This window comes from Pseudophryne corroboree, chromosome 2 (assembly GCF_028390025.1).
Source record: "Pseudophryne corroboree isolate aPseCor3 chromosome 2, aPseCor3.hap2, whole genome shotgun sequence".
NCBI lineage: Eukaryota > Metazoa > Chordata > Amphibia > Anura > Myobatrachidae > Pseudophryne > Pseudophryne corroboree.
Genome location: NC_086445.1, coordinates 355,226,110 through 355,243,771, shown reverse-complemented (window position 1 = coordinate 355,243,771; position 17,662 = coordinate 355,226,110). Strand labels below are relative to the sequence as shown.

The following is a 17,662-nucleotide window of genomic DNA, read 5'->3' as shown; positions in this document are numbered from 1 at the left end:
TCCAGAAGGTCCCACTGAAAAGTCCTCGCATGAAACCTGCCGAAGGGGATGGCCTCGTAGGCCGCCACCATTTTCCCCATAACTCGAGTGCATTGATGAACAGACACTCTTTTTGGTTTTAGCAGGTCTCTGACCATGTTCTGGAGATCCTGGGCTTTTTCCAATGGAAGAAAAACCCTCTTTTGTTCCATGTCTAGAATCATGCCTAGGAATGATAGCCGAGTCGTTGGAATCAATTGTGACTTTGGCAGATTCAGAATCCAACCGTGCTGTTGCAGCACGTTTAGGGAGAGCGACACGCTCTTCAGCAACTGGTCTCACGATATCGCCTTTATCAGGAGATCGTCCAAGTATGGGATAATTGTGACTTCCTGCCTGCGCAGGAGTACCATCATCTCTGCCAATACCTTGGTGAAAATCCTCGGGGCCGTGGAAAGCCCAAACGGCAACGTCTGAAACTGGTAATGACAGTCCTGTACAGCGAATCTCAGGTACTCCTGAGGAGGGGGGTATATGGGGACATGAAGGTATGCATCCTTTATGTCCAGTGACACCATCAAATCCCCCCCTTCCAGGCTGGATATTACAGCTCGGAGCAATTCCATCTTGAATTTGAACTTTTTCAAGTACAGGTTTAGGGATTTTAGATTTAAAATGGGTCTGACCAAACCATCCGGCTTCGGGGCCACAAACAGGGTTGAATAATACCCTTTTCCCTGTTGGGCCAGGGGAACCGTGACCACCACTTTGAATTGCAGCTACTTCCCTCTCCGGGGGTGAAGCTGGCAATGCCAACTTGAAAAATCGGCGAGGGGGCACCTCTTCGAATTCCAGCTTGTAGCCTTGGGAAACAATTTCCATCACCCAAGGATCCACGTCTGAAAGCATCCAGATCTGGCTGAAAAGTCGAAGGCGCGCCCCCACTGGTGTGGACTCCCTTAGGGGAGCCCAGGCGTCATGCGGTGGATTTTGTAGAAGCCGGGGAGGACTTCTGCTCCTGGGAACTAGCCGAAGCAGGTGTTCTCTTTCCTCTACCCTTACCTCTGGCAAGGAAGGAGGAGCCCCGACCTTTTCTGGATTTATGCGACCGAAAGGACTGCATCTGATACTGTGGAGTTTTCTTTTGCTGTTGGGGAACAAAAGGTAAATTTACCCGCGGTAGCTGTGGCAACCAGGTCCGCGAGCCCCTCCCCAAACAACACTTCACCCTTGTAAGGTAAAACCTCCATATGCTTCTTCGAGTCTGCGTCACCCGTCCATTGGCGGGTCCATAAAGCTCGTCTCGCAGAAACAGCCATAGCATTGGCTCTGGAACCAAGCAGCCCAACGTCTCTTTGTGCGTCCCTCATATATAAGACTGCGTCTTTAATGTGGGCCAAGGTTAATAAAATGGTATCCCTGTCTAGGGTATCAAGGTCAGCTGACAAGGTATCTCTCCACGCTGCAACTGCGCTACATACCCATGCCGATGCTATTGCCGGTCTGAGCAAAGCACCCGTATGCGCATAAATAGACTTTAAAGTAGTCTCCTGTCTGCGAACAGTAGGATCCTTGAGGGCTGCCATGTCCGGAGACGGCAGCGCCACCTTCTTGGACAGGCGCGTTAAAGCCTTGTCCACCCTGGGAAAGGATTCCCAACGTACCCTGTCCTGTGCAGGGAAAGGATACGCAATAAGAACCCTTTTGGGAATCTGCAGTTTTTTATCTGGAGTTTCCCAAGCTTTTTCAAATAACTCGTTAAGCTCATGAGATGGGGGAAAGGTTACCTCAGGTTTCTTTTCCTTATACATGCGCACCCTCGTATCAGGGACAGAAGGGTCATCAGTGATATGCAAAACATCTTTTATTGCAATAATCATACATTGAATACTTTTTGCCACCCTTGGGTGTAATTTTGCATCATCGTAGTCGACACTGGAGTCAGAATCCGTGTCGGTACCAGTGTCCCCTATTTGGGATAGGGGGCGTTTTTGAGACCCAGAAGGCCCCTGTGACCCAGTCCAATCCGTGGATTGACTCCCTGCTTTCTCCCTGGACTCTGCTTTGTCCAGTCTTTTATGTAATGAGGCTACACTCGCATTTAACATATGCCACATGTCCATCCAATCATGAGTCGGCGTTGCCGACGGAGACACACCACACATCTGCTCCACCTCCTCCTTGGACGAGCCTTCCGCTTCAGATATGCCGACATGCACGTACCGACACCCCCACACACACAGGGATAGATCTATAAGGGGACAATTCCCCAACAAGGCCCTTTGGGGAGACAGAGAGAGAGTATGCCAGCACACACCCAGCGCCAAACTGACACTGGAATAACCCAGATAGCGCATATATATATATATATATATATATATATATATATATATATATACAATGTTATACACTCACTGCGCCTTAAACATGCCCCCCCCCCCTCTTTTCAGCCCTCTGTCACAGAGTTCAGCAGGGGAGAGTCCGGGGACCCAGCTTCACTGCAGCTTTCTGTGGAGAAAATGGCGGTTAATGCTGAGGGATCAAGCTCTGCCCCCTCCAGCGGCGGGCTTCGGTCCCGCTTCAATATTCAAAAAATGGCGGGGGCTCTCTTCATTTACTGCCTCTGCAGCCCAATGTACCCTTTTTTTGCCCGATCAGAGGTTTATTGCTGCCCAGGGCACCCCCCCTGCGCCCTGCACCCATCAGTGCCCGTTCTGTGTGTGTGTGTAGCGTGTGGGAGCAATGGCGCGCAGCGTTACCGCTGCGCGCTTACCTCAGTGAAGATCTGAAGTCTTCTGCCGCCTTGAAGTCTTCTTTTCTTCTCATACTCACCCAGCTTCTATCTTCCGGCTCTGCGAGGAGGACGGCGGCGCGGCTCTGGGACGAACGGCGGGGTGAGACCTGCGTTCCGACTCCCTCTGGAGCTAATGGTGTCCAGTAGCCTAAGAAGCAGAGCCTATCATTTAAGTAGGTCTGCTTCTCTCTCTTCAGTCCCACGATGCAGGGAGCCTGTTGCCAGCAGTGCTCCCTGAAAATAAAAAACCTAACAAAATTCTTTTTCAGAGAAACTCTGGAGAGCTCCTCTGTAATGCACCTTATCGCCTCTGGGCACAATATCTAACTGAGGTCTGGAGGAGGGGCATAGAGGGAGTAGCCAGTGAACACCCATACTAAAAGTTCTTTATAGTGCCCATGTCTCCTGCGGAGCCCGTCTATACCCCATGGTCCTTACGTCCCCAGCATCCTCTAGGAGGTAAGAGAAAAGTTGTTTTCTATATATCACACCCTTCTAAGAATCCTTTGTTTCTGTATTGAAAGTAAAATACTCAGTAGATGTTTACCATATAAAAGGATATTGAACAACAACAGTCTGACATTTGTATGCCTCCACAAAATCATGGTTGGAAACAGCATATGTGCACCTAAAAATAAGAAAAAATGTGTATCACAAGCATAATGTAACATGTTTATAAAGAATGTCATTGTGACATATTGTCACCGTCACTACTATTTATAGAGAAGTTCTCATGCCCGGAACAGACTCGTACTACATGAGCACAGGTGATGGAGGCTTCATGTTATCCGTTGGTGAAACACTAGCTGCCTTATAAGTAGCCTTCCATGAGACTCTGACACTGCATTACATTCTGGGGAAATGAGTCATGTGATACGTGGGTGGGACCAGAACAAAAATCACACACAAAAGGCCTTTTTACATCTTTGGCTATTAGCCAATCAGCCTTAGGAGGGCGTTTATTAGTCATTAGACAACATCTAAAGCAGAATTATCAGTTTTATATAACCTCAATTTCAACCTGTGACCTAGTCCACAAACATCAATGAGCAATTCATTTTTAATTGCAGACAACAACTAGATCAGATTGAACCCAAAGTAAAAATGTTCCTGTAATTGCCATTTGTGCTCTTATCTGCAGCTGTAGATCATACATAAGATGTGGGGGTTTTGTGAAGCAGTAGTGGCTAGGCAGACTGATAACACTCAGCTACTTTAATGACCACTCTGGGGCTCATAAAAAAAGCAGCCTATCAGTTCAGTAGGGACTATTCATATGATCACTTTCACGTTCTGCAGTTCCTGGTTAAAAACACAAACTTCCTGAAATCTCCTTATCAAAATGTGTGGTACATACATACATGGGGATGCCTCAAGAACCATGGGCACTATAAGACTTTAAAAGGGGTGTGAACTGGCTCCTCCCTCTATGCCCCTCCTCCAGACTCCAGTTATAGGAACTGTGCCCAGGGAGATGGACATTTCGAGGAAAAGGATTTATTTAATTTTTAATTTTGAAACTAAGGTGAGATACATACCAGCTCACACCTCAAACACGCCGTACAACATGGCATTCAACAACAACGCATGCAACGGCATGACCAACATCAGCCACAGACTGACTGTACTTAACTCAACATGAGTGTAACCAAAAAACCAAACTGCAGAAACAGCCCGCACTGGGTCGGGCGCCCAGCATCCTCTACGGACTAAGGGAAAAGGAGGTATTAAAATCCTATTTTCTCATACGTCCTAGAGGATGCTGGGGATGCTTCAAGAACCATGGGGTTTATACCAAAGCTCTAGAACGGGCGGGAGAGTGCGGATGACTCTGCAGCACCGATTGACCAAACAAGAGGTCCTCTTCAGCAAGGGTATCAAACTTGTAAAACTTTGCAAAGGTGTTTGATCCCGACCAAGTAGCAGCTCGGCAAAGCTGTAATGCCGAGACCCCTCGGGCAGCCGCCCAGGATGAGCCCATCTTTCTGGTAGAATGGGCTTTTACCGATTTCGGTAACTGCAATCTTGCCGTAGAATGAGCCTGCTGAATCGTGTTACAGATCCAGCGCGCAATAGTCTGCTTGGAAGCAGGAGCTCCAATCTTGTTGGGAGCCCACAGGACAAACAGAGCCTCTGTTTTCCTAAGCTGCGCCGTCCTGGCGACATAGATCTTCAAAGCTCTGACCACATCGAGAGACTTCGAGACTTCCAAGGCGTCAGTAGCCACTGGCACCACAATAGGCTGGTTTACATGAAATGATGAAACCACTTTTGGCAGAAATTGCTGACGAGTTCTCAACTCCGCTCTATCAGCATGGAAGATTAAATATGGGCTTTTGTGAGACAAAGCCGCCAACTCAGATACCCGCCTTGCGGACGCCAAGGCCAACAACATGACTACTTTCCAAGTAAGGAATTTTAACTCAACCTTACGTAAAGGTTCAAACCAATGAGATTGCAGGAACTGCAATACCACATTAAGATCCCACGGTGCCACCGGGGGCACAAATGGAGGTTGGATGTGTAGCACACCTTTCACGAAGGTCTGAACTTCTGGAAGGGAGGCCAATTCTTTTTGAAAGAAAATAGATAAGGCCGAAATTTGTACTTTAATAGAGCCCAACTTTAGGCCCGCATCCACACATGCTTGCAAAAAATGGAGCAAACGCCCCAGCTGAAATTCTTCCGTAGGAGCCTTCTTGGATTCACACCAAGACACATATTTCCTCCAAATACGGTGGTAATGCTTTGCCGTTACTTCCTTTCTAGCCTGAAGCAGAGTGGGAATGACTTCACTGGGAATACCCTTTCTGGCTAGGATCTGGCGTTCAACCGCCATGCCGTCAAACGCAGCCGCGGTAAGTCCTGATACACGCACGGACCTTGTTGTAACAGGTCCTCCCATAGAGGAAGCGGCCAGGGATCTTCTATGAGCAACTCCTGAAGATCTGGATACCAGGCCCTCCTTGGCCAGTCTGGAACAATGAGTACCGCCTGAACCCTTGTTCTGCTTATAATCTTTATCACCTTTGGAATGAGTGGAAGTGGAGTGAACACACAGACCGACGGAAACACCCACGGTGTCACTAGGGCGTCCACTGCTATTGCTTGAGGGTCCCTCGACCTGGAAAAATATCTCTGAAGTTTCTTGTTGAGGCGGGACGCCATCATGTCTATTTGAGGAATTCCCCAACGACTTGTCACTTCTGCAAAAACCTCTTGATGAAGACCCCACTCTCCTGGATGGAGATCGTGTCTGCTGAGGAAGTCTGCTTCCCAGTTGTCCACTCCTGGAATGAAGACTGCTGACAGAGCGCTTGCATGTCTTTCCGCACAGCGAAGAACTTTTGTGGCCTCGGCCTTTGCCGCTCTGCTCTTTGTTCCGCCCTGGCGCTTTATGGTGTTATGTTGTCTTACTGAATTAATACTGGCAGACCGCGAAGAAGATGTTCCGCTTGCAGAATGCCGTTGTAAATGGCCCTTAATTCCAGAATGTTTATGTGCAGACAAGCTTCCTGGCTTGACCATATTCCCTGAAAGTTTCTCCCCTGTGTGACTGCTCCCCAGCCTCGGAGACTTGCATCTGTGGTCACCAGGATCCAATCCTGAATCCCGAACCTGCGTCCCTCCAGGTGGTGAGAACTGTGCAGCCACCACAGAAGGGAGATCCTGGTCCTGGAAGATAGGATTATTTTCCGGTGCATGTCCAGGTGAGACCCGGGCCGCTTGTCCAACAGGTCCCACTGAAACACCCTGGCATGGAACCTGCCATACGGAATGGCCTCGTAGGCCGCCACCATCTTCCCCAGCAACCGAGTGCATTGAAGAACTGACACTTTTGCCGTTTTCAGAATCTGTTTTTACCATGTTCTGTATTTCCAGAGCCTTTTCCACTGGAAGAAAAACTCTGTAATTCTGTATCCAAAATCATAACCAGGAACGACAGCCGTGTCGTCGGAACAAACTGTGATTTTGGCAAGTTTAGGAGCCAACCATGTTGCAGAATCGTCAGTTAAAGCGCAACATTTTTCAGCAATTGCTCCTTGGATCTCGCCTTTATGAGGAGATCGTCTAATTACGGGATAATTGTAATTCCCTGCTTGCACAGGAGAACCATCATTTCCGCCATAACCTTGGTGAAAATCCTTGGTGCCGTGGATAGACCAAACGGCAACGTCTTAAATTGGTAATGACAATCCTGAACAGCAAACCTCAGGTATGCCTGATGTGGAGGATATATGGGAACGTGTAAATAAGCATCCTTTATGTCGACCGACACCATAAAATCCCCCTCCTCCAGACTGGAGATCACTGCTCGGTGAGATTCCATCTTGAATTTGAACTTTTTCAGAAAGAAATTGAGGGATTTTAGGTTCAGAATCGGTCTGACTGAGCCATCCGGCTTCGGGACCACGAACAGGCTTGAATAAAAGCCCTCCCCCTGTTGTGATGGGGGTACCGTGACAATGACTTGATTTTGACACAGCTATAGTATCGCCGCGCATACTACCTCCCTTTCTGGAAGAGAAGCTGGGAAGGCAGACTTGAAAAATCGGTGAGAGGGCACGTCCTGAAACTCTAATTTTTACCCTTGGGTTACTATTTCTAAAATCCAAGGATCCAGGTCCGAATGTAGCCAGACCTGACTGAAGAGTTTGAGACATGCACCACCGGTGCGGACTCCCGCAGAGGAGCCCGAGCGTCATGCGGTGGATTTGGTAGAAGCCGGAGAGGACTTCTGCTCTTGGGAACTTGCCACAGCCTGTGACCTCTTTCCCCGTCCTCTTCCTCTCGCAGCAAGGAAGGAGGACCCTCGTCCTTTTTTGAATTAATTGGGCTGAAAGGACTGCATCTGATAGTGGGGCGTTTTCTTCTGCTGTGCAGGAACATAAGGTAAAAATGACGACTTACCCGCGGTAGCCGTAGATACCAGGTCAGTGAGGCCGTCACCAAACAAGACACTACCATTAAACGGTAAAGACTCCATCGCCTTCTTAGAGTCGGCATCAGCATTCCATTGATGAATCCACAATGCTCTCCTAGCTGAGACTGCCATGGCATTGGCCCTTGATCCCAAAAGGCCAATATCCCGTACAGCTTCTTTTAAATATGCTGCAGCATGCCTGATATGACCCAGAGTCAAAAGCACGTTATCCCTGTCTAGGGAATCTATCTCAGATGACAAGTTATCTGCCCACTTTTCAATAGCGCTACTCACCCATGCCAAGCCACGGCAGGCCTGAGCAGTGAGCCCGTAGTGACATAAATGGATTTAGTGTATTTTCCTGCTTGCGATCCACAGGATCCTTTAGGTCTGCCGTGTCAGGAGACGGAAGCTCCACCTTTTTGGATAAACGCGATAGAGCTTTATCCACCGTGGGGGTTGACTCCCACTTTTCCCTGTCCCCAAAAGGAAAGGGATATGCCACTGGAATTCTCTTGGGAACCTGTGCCTTCTTGTCAGGATATTCCCAAGCCTTTTCAAAGAAAGCATTCAGTTCATGAGAGGGAGGAAAAGTGATCGCAGGTTTCTTTTCTTTATACATACAGACCCTAGTATCAGGAACAGCAGGGTCCTCTGTTATATGCAACACTTCTTTTATTGCCACAATCATGTACTGAATGCTCTTGGCCAGTTTAGGATTTAATCTGGCATCACTATAGTCGACACTGGAATCAGAGTCCGTGTCGGTATCTGTATCTGTTAACTGGGTAAATGTACGCTTCTGTGACCACGAAGGGGTCTGAGCTTGTGACAATGCCTCTTCCATGGATTTCCTCCATGTCTGGCTTTTAGACTCAGATCTATCTAATCTCTTCGTCAACCGAGCCACATTAGCATTCAAAACACTCAACATATTTACCCAATCAGCCGTCGGCGGTGCCGACACGGTCACTCCCCCAGCCTTTTCTGTTCCCACTCCAGCTTCCTCCTGAGAAGAGCACTCAGCCTCAGACATGTCGACACCCACAACCACACTGGGGCTATAGGAGACAGACCCACACCGAAGCCTGTTAGAGAAACACAGAGGGAGTTCTGCCAGCTCACAACCCAGCGCCTATCCCGGTTCTGAAGCGAGTAAAATACTGCCCAGACCTGCTAGCGCTTTTATATTCCAATAATTAGCACCAAATCTCTTGCCCCCCCCCCCCCGTTTTGCACCCTGTTACTTGTACAGCAGTGTGGGAGGCCAGGCTCAGCGTCTCTGTAGCTTCTGTGAAGCGAAAATGGCGCCGGTCAGAGCTGTGAAGGCTAAGCCACTCCCCCTTTTTGGCGCGTTTCAGTCCCGCTTAATTTCATATTTTTTATACTGGCGGGGGTCTGTAATCAGTGCCTAGGCACGTTATACTACTTTTGCCAGTGGCTAACTTGAGGATAAATCCTGCCCAGGGCGCCCCCCCTGCGCCCTTCAGTGCCGTTCCCAGTGTGGGAGTATGGCGCGCAGCGCAGCCGCTGCGCGGTACCTCAACAAGCCGTCTTCTGCCGTCACTGAAGTCTTCTGATCTTCTAATACTCACCCGGCTTCTATCTTCTGGCTCTGCAAGGGGGGTGGCGGCGCGGCTCCGGGAACGAGCAGCTAGGCGCATCAAGTGATCGGACCCTCTGGAGCTAATGGTGTCCAGTAGCCAAAGAAGCAGAGCCTTTGAACTCGCAGAAGTAGGCCTGCTTCTCTCCCCTCAGTCCCACGATGCAGGGAGCCTGTTGCCAGCAGGTCTCCCTGAAAATAATAAACCTAACAAAGTCTTTTTTCTGAGAAACTCTGCAGAGCTCCTCAGTGTGCATCCAGTCTCACTGGGCAGAGAATCTAACTTGAGTCTGGAGGAGGGGCATAGAGGGAGGAGCCAGTTCACACCCCTTTTAAAGTCTTAAAGTGCCCATGTCTCCTGCTGATCCCGTCTATACCCCATGGTTCTTGAAGCATCCCCAGCATCCTCTAGGATGTATGAGAAAAATAGTATGCTCCTATAATAGGCTGAGCTCACGGACCTGTGTAAGTGTGACTTATAATCATAACAGGTTACCTTAAGTGAGCTGCAAACATTTCATCATAGGGAGGCTCCAGCATCTGCTGACACTTTTCTTCTGGAGCAGACAACTAAACAAGGAAACAAATGAATGTGAAAGGCAGTGTATTTAGGGTGTCCAGCATTAAGAATTACATGTAAAATGACTGGGTTTTGTATATTTTATTAACTCCTTGTGCTACTAGATAAATAAGGAAAATGCTGAATTTGAGGTGGAGCACTATAAATATCCCTTGTTTAAACCTTTTACTTTGATGCTGCTAAACTTCCACAAACAAGTAAGGCTTACGTACTGCAGGTTGAATAAGAACCCATAAGTGCAGTACATACTGTAGGTTATCTGTACACAAGCTAAATGGAACCGACCACTGGTCTGGAGAACAATTCAAGAATTTCTCTGCTAGAGCATTGCCAATTGTACCCATAAATAATATGTACCATACAGCAATTCTGTCTCTTCTGTGTCCCGCCTCTCTCTATAGAGCACATCAATACTGTACCTTTACCAAGCTCAAAGGCAGATACGGCATGTTGGCCGGGTGTAGTATGTAATGCCGGCGTTTGGCATTCCGGTGGCCAGCATACCGGCGCCGGGATCCAGACCACCGGCATGCAGGCAGCGGGGTGAGCACAAAAGAGCCCCTTGCCGGCTCGCTGCGCACGCCATGCTGCGGGCACGGTGGCGCGTTATGCACGCCACACTATTTATTCTCCCTCCAGGGGTGTCATGGACACCACAAGAGGGAGAATAGTTGTCGGTATGCCGGCTGTCGGGATTCCGGCGTCGGTTTGGAGAGCGCCGGGATACCGACAGCTGGCATATCAAAAGCCTCCCATGCTGGCCAGTGGCTCATATAATCAGTGTTTCCACATTTATAGATTTCCTGGTCAAAATTCCCTAAAATTGCACTTAAAATGATGTGGTAGATACATGACAAACTAGCAAAACTAAGCACAGATTTAAAACCTGAAAATTTAATTTTACCCGAATTCAAGGAAAATTTTGACAAGTAAAAGTGAAAGATGTATACATACAATAGCTTCAATGTACTAGTCATATTTTCAAGCCAGCATCAACATTTTGGCATCTTTACAAAACATTATCTTATTAAGAGCCTGACTTAAGAATTTTTCTGCTCTAACGACAAAAGCTAAAAAGGCGTTTTGTTTCTTTTTGTTTAAACCTTTGCATTGAGAGCGGCATAAGTCTTAAGTGAGGGTCTTGATAATAGTCCGTAAAGGGACGGAAACATTGACGATGGCTTGAAAATATGACTATTACATTGTGAAGATTGGTTCCCCAGTTTGTGATGTCAGATATACCCTCTGTGTTGTAATGAATTGTTCCTGCTTTTCTACTTTGATTGGCGAGTGCCCCATTTCACAGCAAACAATTATGAATAGCTATTGTTATTTCTCTGTGACATTAGGGATGCACCTCGAATGATGAACTGATAACATTACAGCATGCAGCTGTATTATATTATATATTATATATGATAAACACACACTGTATGTATGTGTAGTAGTAATATATATATATATATATATATATATATATATATGTAGTAGAAGAAGTCCAGCACTCTCATCTTGATAAACACCAGCGGGGTGCACTACACAGAAAGCCACTTACGCAAAGGGAATTTCCGATAGATATAGTCCAAACATAGGCACTCTCCAAACTTCAGCAAGCTTTAGGGTATCTTTAATCCAATACTCACAACACAGAAATGCAAGGCTTTTGTAGATGCATGGCAGTGAAAATAGCAGCGACGTTTCGGTCCATCCGGACCTTTCTCAAGCTTTCCATCGTTATATGCCCATAAGAAATCCAAAATAGCAGAGTTATTTACAGCGGAAGTGTCATACCCCATCACTGCCTGCCTTTTAAGTGCTCAAATGCCGCCAAAACATGCTCAATTCCGGCGTGCGTTCCAACCGTCAAGTGGAACGCACCCGGACGTACTTCCGGTTCCGGTCAAGTGATTTTGCGGTCCAGCACCCGGCGTGACACGCACGTCAAGGCCGGACACACACTGCACTACGTACCATCCGAACCCTATTGTTAGAGCTATCCACATAGTGCACAAATACCACATGTATATGGGGTAGATGCAATTCACGGCGAATCGCGGCAATTTTTCGCCGTTTTTTAATTCGACTAAATTCGCCAGGTGAATTCCGGAAGGTGGCTTCCGGAATTCACCATATTCAATGAAAAACGGATTCGCCAGAATCGCGGGCGAAAATCGGCCGATTTGGCGGATTTTGCCGCGATTTAAAAAAACGGGAAAAACCGGGAAAAACCCGAAAAAAAAAATGGCGTGGGGTCCCCCCTCCATAGCATAACCAGCCTCGGGCTCTTCGAGCTGGTCCTGGTTCTAAAAATGCAGGGGAAAAATTGGGCAGGGATCCCCCGTATTTTTAAAACCAGCACCGGGCTCTGCGCCTGGTGCTGGTGCCAAAAATACGGGGGACAAAGAGAGTAGGGGTCCCCCGTATTTTTAACACCAGCATCGGGCTCCACTAGCTGGACAGATAATGCCACAGCCGGGGGTCACTTTTATGCAGTGCCCTGCGGCCGTGGCATTAACTACCCAACTAGTCACCCCTGGCCGGGGTACCCTGGGGGAGTGGGGACCCCTACAATCAAGGGGTCCCCCCCCCCAGCCACCCAAGGGCCAGGGGTGAAGCCCGAGGCTGTCCCCCCCCATCCAATGGGCTGCGGATGGGGGGGCTGATAGCCTTTTGTGATAATAAAAAGATATTGTTTTTTCCATTAGTACTACAAGTCCCAGCAAGCCTCCCCCGCAAGCTGGTACTTGGAGAACCACAAGTACCAGCATGCGGGAGAAAAACGGGCCCGCTGGTACCTGTAGTACTACTGGAAAAAAAATACCCAAATAAAAACAGGACACACACACCGTGAAAGTAAAACTTTATTTCATACGCCGACACACACATACTTACCTATGTTGACACGCCGACTGCCACGGTCTCCGACGATCCGAGGTACCTGTGAAAAAATTATACTCACCTTCCAGCGTCCAGAGGTACATCCAGGTCCAGAGATAATCCACGTACTTGGCAAAACAAAAAAACGAACACCGATCCATACCGGACTAGAAAGGGGTCCAATGCTTTCACATCAGACCCCTTTCTCCCGAATGCCGGGACATCACGTGACTCCTGTCACTGAAGTCCCTTCAGCCAATCAGGAAGCGCTACTTCCGTGGCGCTCATCTGATTGGCTGTGTGCTGTCTGTGATGTGACAGCGCATCGCAAAGCCGCTCCATTACTTTCAATGGTGGGAACTTAGCGGCTAGCGGGGGGGGTCACCCGCCGGTCAGCCGCTGACCGGCGGGTGACCTCATCGCTAGCCGCTAAGTTCCCACCATTGAATATAATGGACTGGGCTGTGCGATGCGCTGTCTGCTCAGACGCACAGAGCCAATCGGATGAGCGCAACGAAGTTGCGCTTCCTGATTGGCTATAGAGACCTTTCTGTGACAGCTGTCACTGACAGGTCTCTCTGCATTCGGGGATAGGGGTCCCATGTGTCAGCATGGGACCCCTTTCAGTCCGGCATGGAGCGGGTATTTGCGGTTTGTTATTTTCTACAAGTACGTGGATGTATCTCTGGACCATGGCTGAGGTGAGTATATTGATCTTTTTTTTCAGGTACCCCTGGATTCTACATGGAGAAGAGGACCGATGTCGGCGTGTGAACATAGGTAAGTATGTGTGTGTCGACGTAAGAAATAAAGTTTTACTTTCACGGTGTGTGTGTCCTGTTTTTATTTGGGTATTTTTTTTCCAGTAGTACTACAGGTACCAGCGGGCCCGTTTTTCTCCCCCATGCTGGTACTTGTGGTTCTCCAAGTACCAGCTTGCGGGGGAGGCTTGCTGGGACTTGTAGTACTACTGGAAAAAACAATATCTTTTAATTATCACAAAAGGCTATCAGCCCTCCCATCCGCAGCCCATTGGATGGGGGGGGGGACAGCCTCGGGCTTCACCCCTGGCCCTTGGGTGGCTGGGGGGGGGGGGGACCCCTTGATTGAAGGGGTCCCCACTCCCCCAGGGTACCCCGGCCAGGGGTGACTAGTTGGATATTTAATGCCACGGCCGCAGGGCACGGCATAAAAGTGACCCCCGGCTGTGGCATTATCTGTCCAGCTAGTGGAGCCCGATGCTGGTGTTAAAAATACGGGGGACCCCTACTTTTTTTGTCCCCCGTATTTTTGGCACCAGCACCAGGCGCAGAGCCCGGTGCTGGTTTTAAAAATACGGGGGATCCCCTGTCAATTTTTCCCCCGCATTTTTAGAACCAGGACCAGCTCGAAGAGCCCGAGGCTGGTTATGCTTTGGAGGGGGGACCCCACGCAATTTTTTTTTCGGATTGTACCGTTCCAGCAATAAAAAAATAATAATAAAAAAAAAAAAAAATAATATTTTAAAAAAATTATAAATAATATTTGTGCCTCCAAAAAAAAAAAAAAAAAAAGTACCTAATCCCTTCTAATATAAATAGATCTGCTATTCCCAAAAAAAAAAAAACACAAAAAAAACCATGTTTAAAATTTTTTTATTTGTTTTCACCCTCCAAAGCGTGGCGGATTGAAAATGACGAATTTGCTGTCTAAAAGCACTGCTGTCGAATTTCCAAACTTGAATTGAATATGCTTTGGTCGAATTGCAGCACTTATATCATTGCAGAAAAGTCGAATTTGCAAAAATTCGAATTTCAAAAAGTCGAATTTTGAAAGTCCGTTTTTTGGTCGGAAAGCACTGAATTGCATAGGCGAATTTTTTTTTTGGTCGAAAATGACCCGAAATTCGACAATTTCGGGAATTCGACCGCAATTGCATATACCCCTATATCTCTTCAGCCGCAATACCCTCTTAAGCACCGAACATACATAGCGCATCCCACAAATAGCACATCAAGGCACAAATAACTATATCACAACAATATTAAAGCCACTAGGTCAGCGCAGCTGAGTAAGAATAATACCCACAGCGCCACCCATGGCACAAATAGGTATAACAGGCGGCAGAAAACATGTGGGGGCATTTAGAAGCAACCAAAAAGGCAGCTAGCAAAGCTCAATAGTCTATATATCAAAAACCACAATAATATTACATATAAGACAACACACACAAACAACATATAATTAAAAATATATATTATGAATATATAGTGGTGGAGCCCATAAAGTATCACCATAAAACATTAGACATAACATAATAGTAAATAACCATTCTGAAAAAAATTCAAAAATTATTATTATTTTTTCACTAAAGAAACGCCAGTTCAGCTAAAGCAAAAAATTCTTCACATTAATTTGCTCATTCAAGCCCCTAGGGGCAATTGTATCCAACCGAAATATCCATTCGGATTCACATTTGTGTAGTTCAAGGATCCTATTACCCCCTCTAATTGAAGGGGGAATCCAATCAATGATCCGACAACGAAGCATTGGAATCTGATATCCAGCCTCCATCCAGTGCCTTGCCACCGGTTTATCCAACTGACCTGTCTCAATCGCCTGTTTTATAGAGTACCGGTGGTTAGCCATTCGTTCTCTGAAGCAGCGTTGCGTTAGGCCAACATACACCAGCCCACATGGGCAAACAATCAGATAGATTACATGGTCCATTAAACAATGGAGACGATGCTTAATACGTATAGGCGCCCCACTATGCGGATGAGGAAAGGATGCGCCAGGGATTAGAGATCTACACGTCGTACAGTCAGAGCACTTGAAACACCCTTTATGGGCAGACTTAAGCCATGTTTCCCTTCTTCCTTTATCAGGATTTAACAGGGGGCGCATGAGGAGCTGTTTTAGGTTCGCACCACGGCGATATGCCATCATTGGCTGTTGTTGTAAGTCCCGCCCAAGCTTTGGATCGGATGCAACAATTCTCCAATTCCTCCTGAAGGCACGTTTAACACAACCCGCTCTATCATCATACTTGCTACAGTATATCATTCGACCTTTCAGTCTAGCATCAGATGGTCCAGAGGGGTGATTGATTTTATCACGTGCCTATTCCAGGCATTTTTCGATCATCTTATGAGCATATCCACGTTCCTTAAGACGCGCATTCATCTCATTAATTTGTAGCTCCGCAAGTGCCTCATCCGTATTAATCCGAAGTATCCTCATAAATTGTGATATTGGCAAGCTTACCTTCAGGCTTGGTGCATGGTGGCTAGTGGCATAAAACAAGCTATTCCTGTCAGTTTCTTACCTAAAAACTGTAGTGCACAACCCATTCTTATCTTTATAGACTGTAACATCAAGAAAGTCAATCTTTACATCATCTATCTTAGCATTCGACCTCATGCTGCTTGTTATTGAGCAGGTGGGGTCGGAACTCACACAGGTGCGTGAGGAGATAACGAAATTTGAGTCACAATCCATGCAGTCCCTTACTGGTGATAAAACAGATAATAGGATTTTACTTACCGGTAAATCTATTTCTCGTTGTCCGTAGAGGATGCTGGGGACTCCGTAAGGACCTTGGGGAATAGACGGGCTCCGCAGGAGATAGGGCACTTTAAGAAAGCTTTGGATTCTGGGTGTGCACTGGCTCCTCCCTCTATGTCCCTCCTCCAGACCTCAGTTAGAGAAACTGTGCCCAGAGGATATGAACAGTACGAGGAAAGGATTTATGTAACCTAAGGGCGAGATTCATACCATTATTATTATTTTCTCTAACGTCCTAGAGGATGCTGGGGACTCCGTAAGGACCATGGGGATTATACCAAAGCTCCCAAACGGGCGGGAGAGTGCGGATGACTCTGCAGCACCGATTGAGCAAACAGGAGGTCCTCCTCAGCCAGGGTATCAAACTTATAGAACTTTGAAAAGGTGTTTGACCCCGACCAAGTAGCAGCTCGGCACAGTTGTAGTGCCGAAACCCCTCGGGCAGCCGCCCAAGAAGAGCCCACCTTCCTAGTGGAATGGGCCTTAACCGATTTAGGCAATGGCAATCCTGCCGTAGAATGCGCCTGCTGAATCGTGTTACAGATCCAGCGAGCAATTGTCTGCTTTGAAGCAGAAGCGCCAACCTTGTTGGCCGCATACAGAACAAACAGAGCTTCAGTGTTCCTCATCCTAGCTGTTCTGGTCTCATAAATCTTCAAAGCCCTGACCACATCCAGGGACTCTGAGTCCTCCAAGTCCCGTATAGCCACAGGCACGACAATAGGTTGGTTCATATGAAAAGATGAGACCACCTTGGGCAGAAATTGAGGACGAGTCCTCAACTCTGCCCTATCCACGTGAAAAATCAGGTATGGGCTTTTATATGATAAAGCCGCTAATTCCGAAACACGCCTTGCAGAAGCTTAGGCCAACAACATGACCACTTTCCAAGTGAGGTATTTCAACTCCACTGTTTTGAGTGGTTCAAACCAAGGTGACTTGAGGAAACTTAATACCACGTTAAGATCCCAAGGCGCCACCGGAGGTACAAAGGGAGGCTGAATATGCAGCACTCCCTTCACAAAAGTCTGTACTTCAGGAAGAGAAGCCAATTCTTTTTGAAAGAAAATGGATAAGGCCGAAGTTTGGACCTTTATGGACCCTAATTTTAGGCCCAAATTCACTCCCGTTTGAAGGAAGTGAAGCAGACGGCCCAAATGGAACTCCTCCGTAGGAGCAGCTCTGGCCTCACACCAAGAAACATATTTCCGCCATATACGGTGATAATGTTTCGATGTCACATCCTTCCTAGCCTTGATCAGGGTAGGAATGACCTCCTCCGGAATCCCTTTTTCAGCTAGGATCCGGCGTTCAACCGCCATGCCGTCAAACGCAGCCGCGGTAAGTCTTGGAACAGAC

At 47.5% G+C, this 17,662-nt stretch overlaps 1 protein-coding gene across 3 annotated transcripts in view; it reads right to left on the bottom strand.

Annotated features, from left to right (window-relative positions):
- The window catches only part of PCID2 (PCI domain containing 2), a 152,878-nt gene that overhangs the window by 86,429 nt on the left and 48,787 nt on the right, over positions 1-17,662 (bottom strand). The window contains exons 4-5 of one of the 3 annotated variants that reach the window (XM_063953121.1): positions 9,797-9,870; positions 3,336-3,401 (exon numbers count right to left, since the gene is read on the bottom strand). The exons of the other annotated variants lie outside the window; for them this stretch is intronic. Of the exons in view, the coding sequence (XP_063809191.1) occupies positions 3,336-3,401; positions 9,797-9,870 (140 nt within the window). The remainder of the gene's footprint in view (positions 1-3,335; positions 3,402-9,796; positions 9,871-17,662) is intronic. 3 annotated transcript variants of the gene reach the window in all.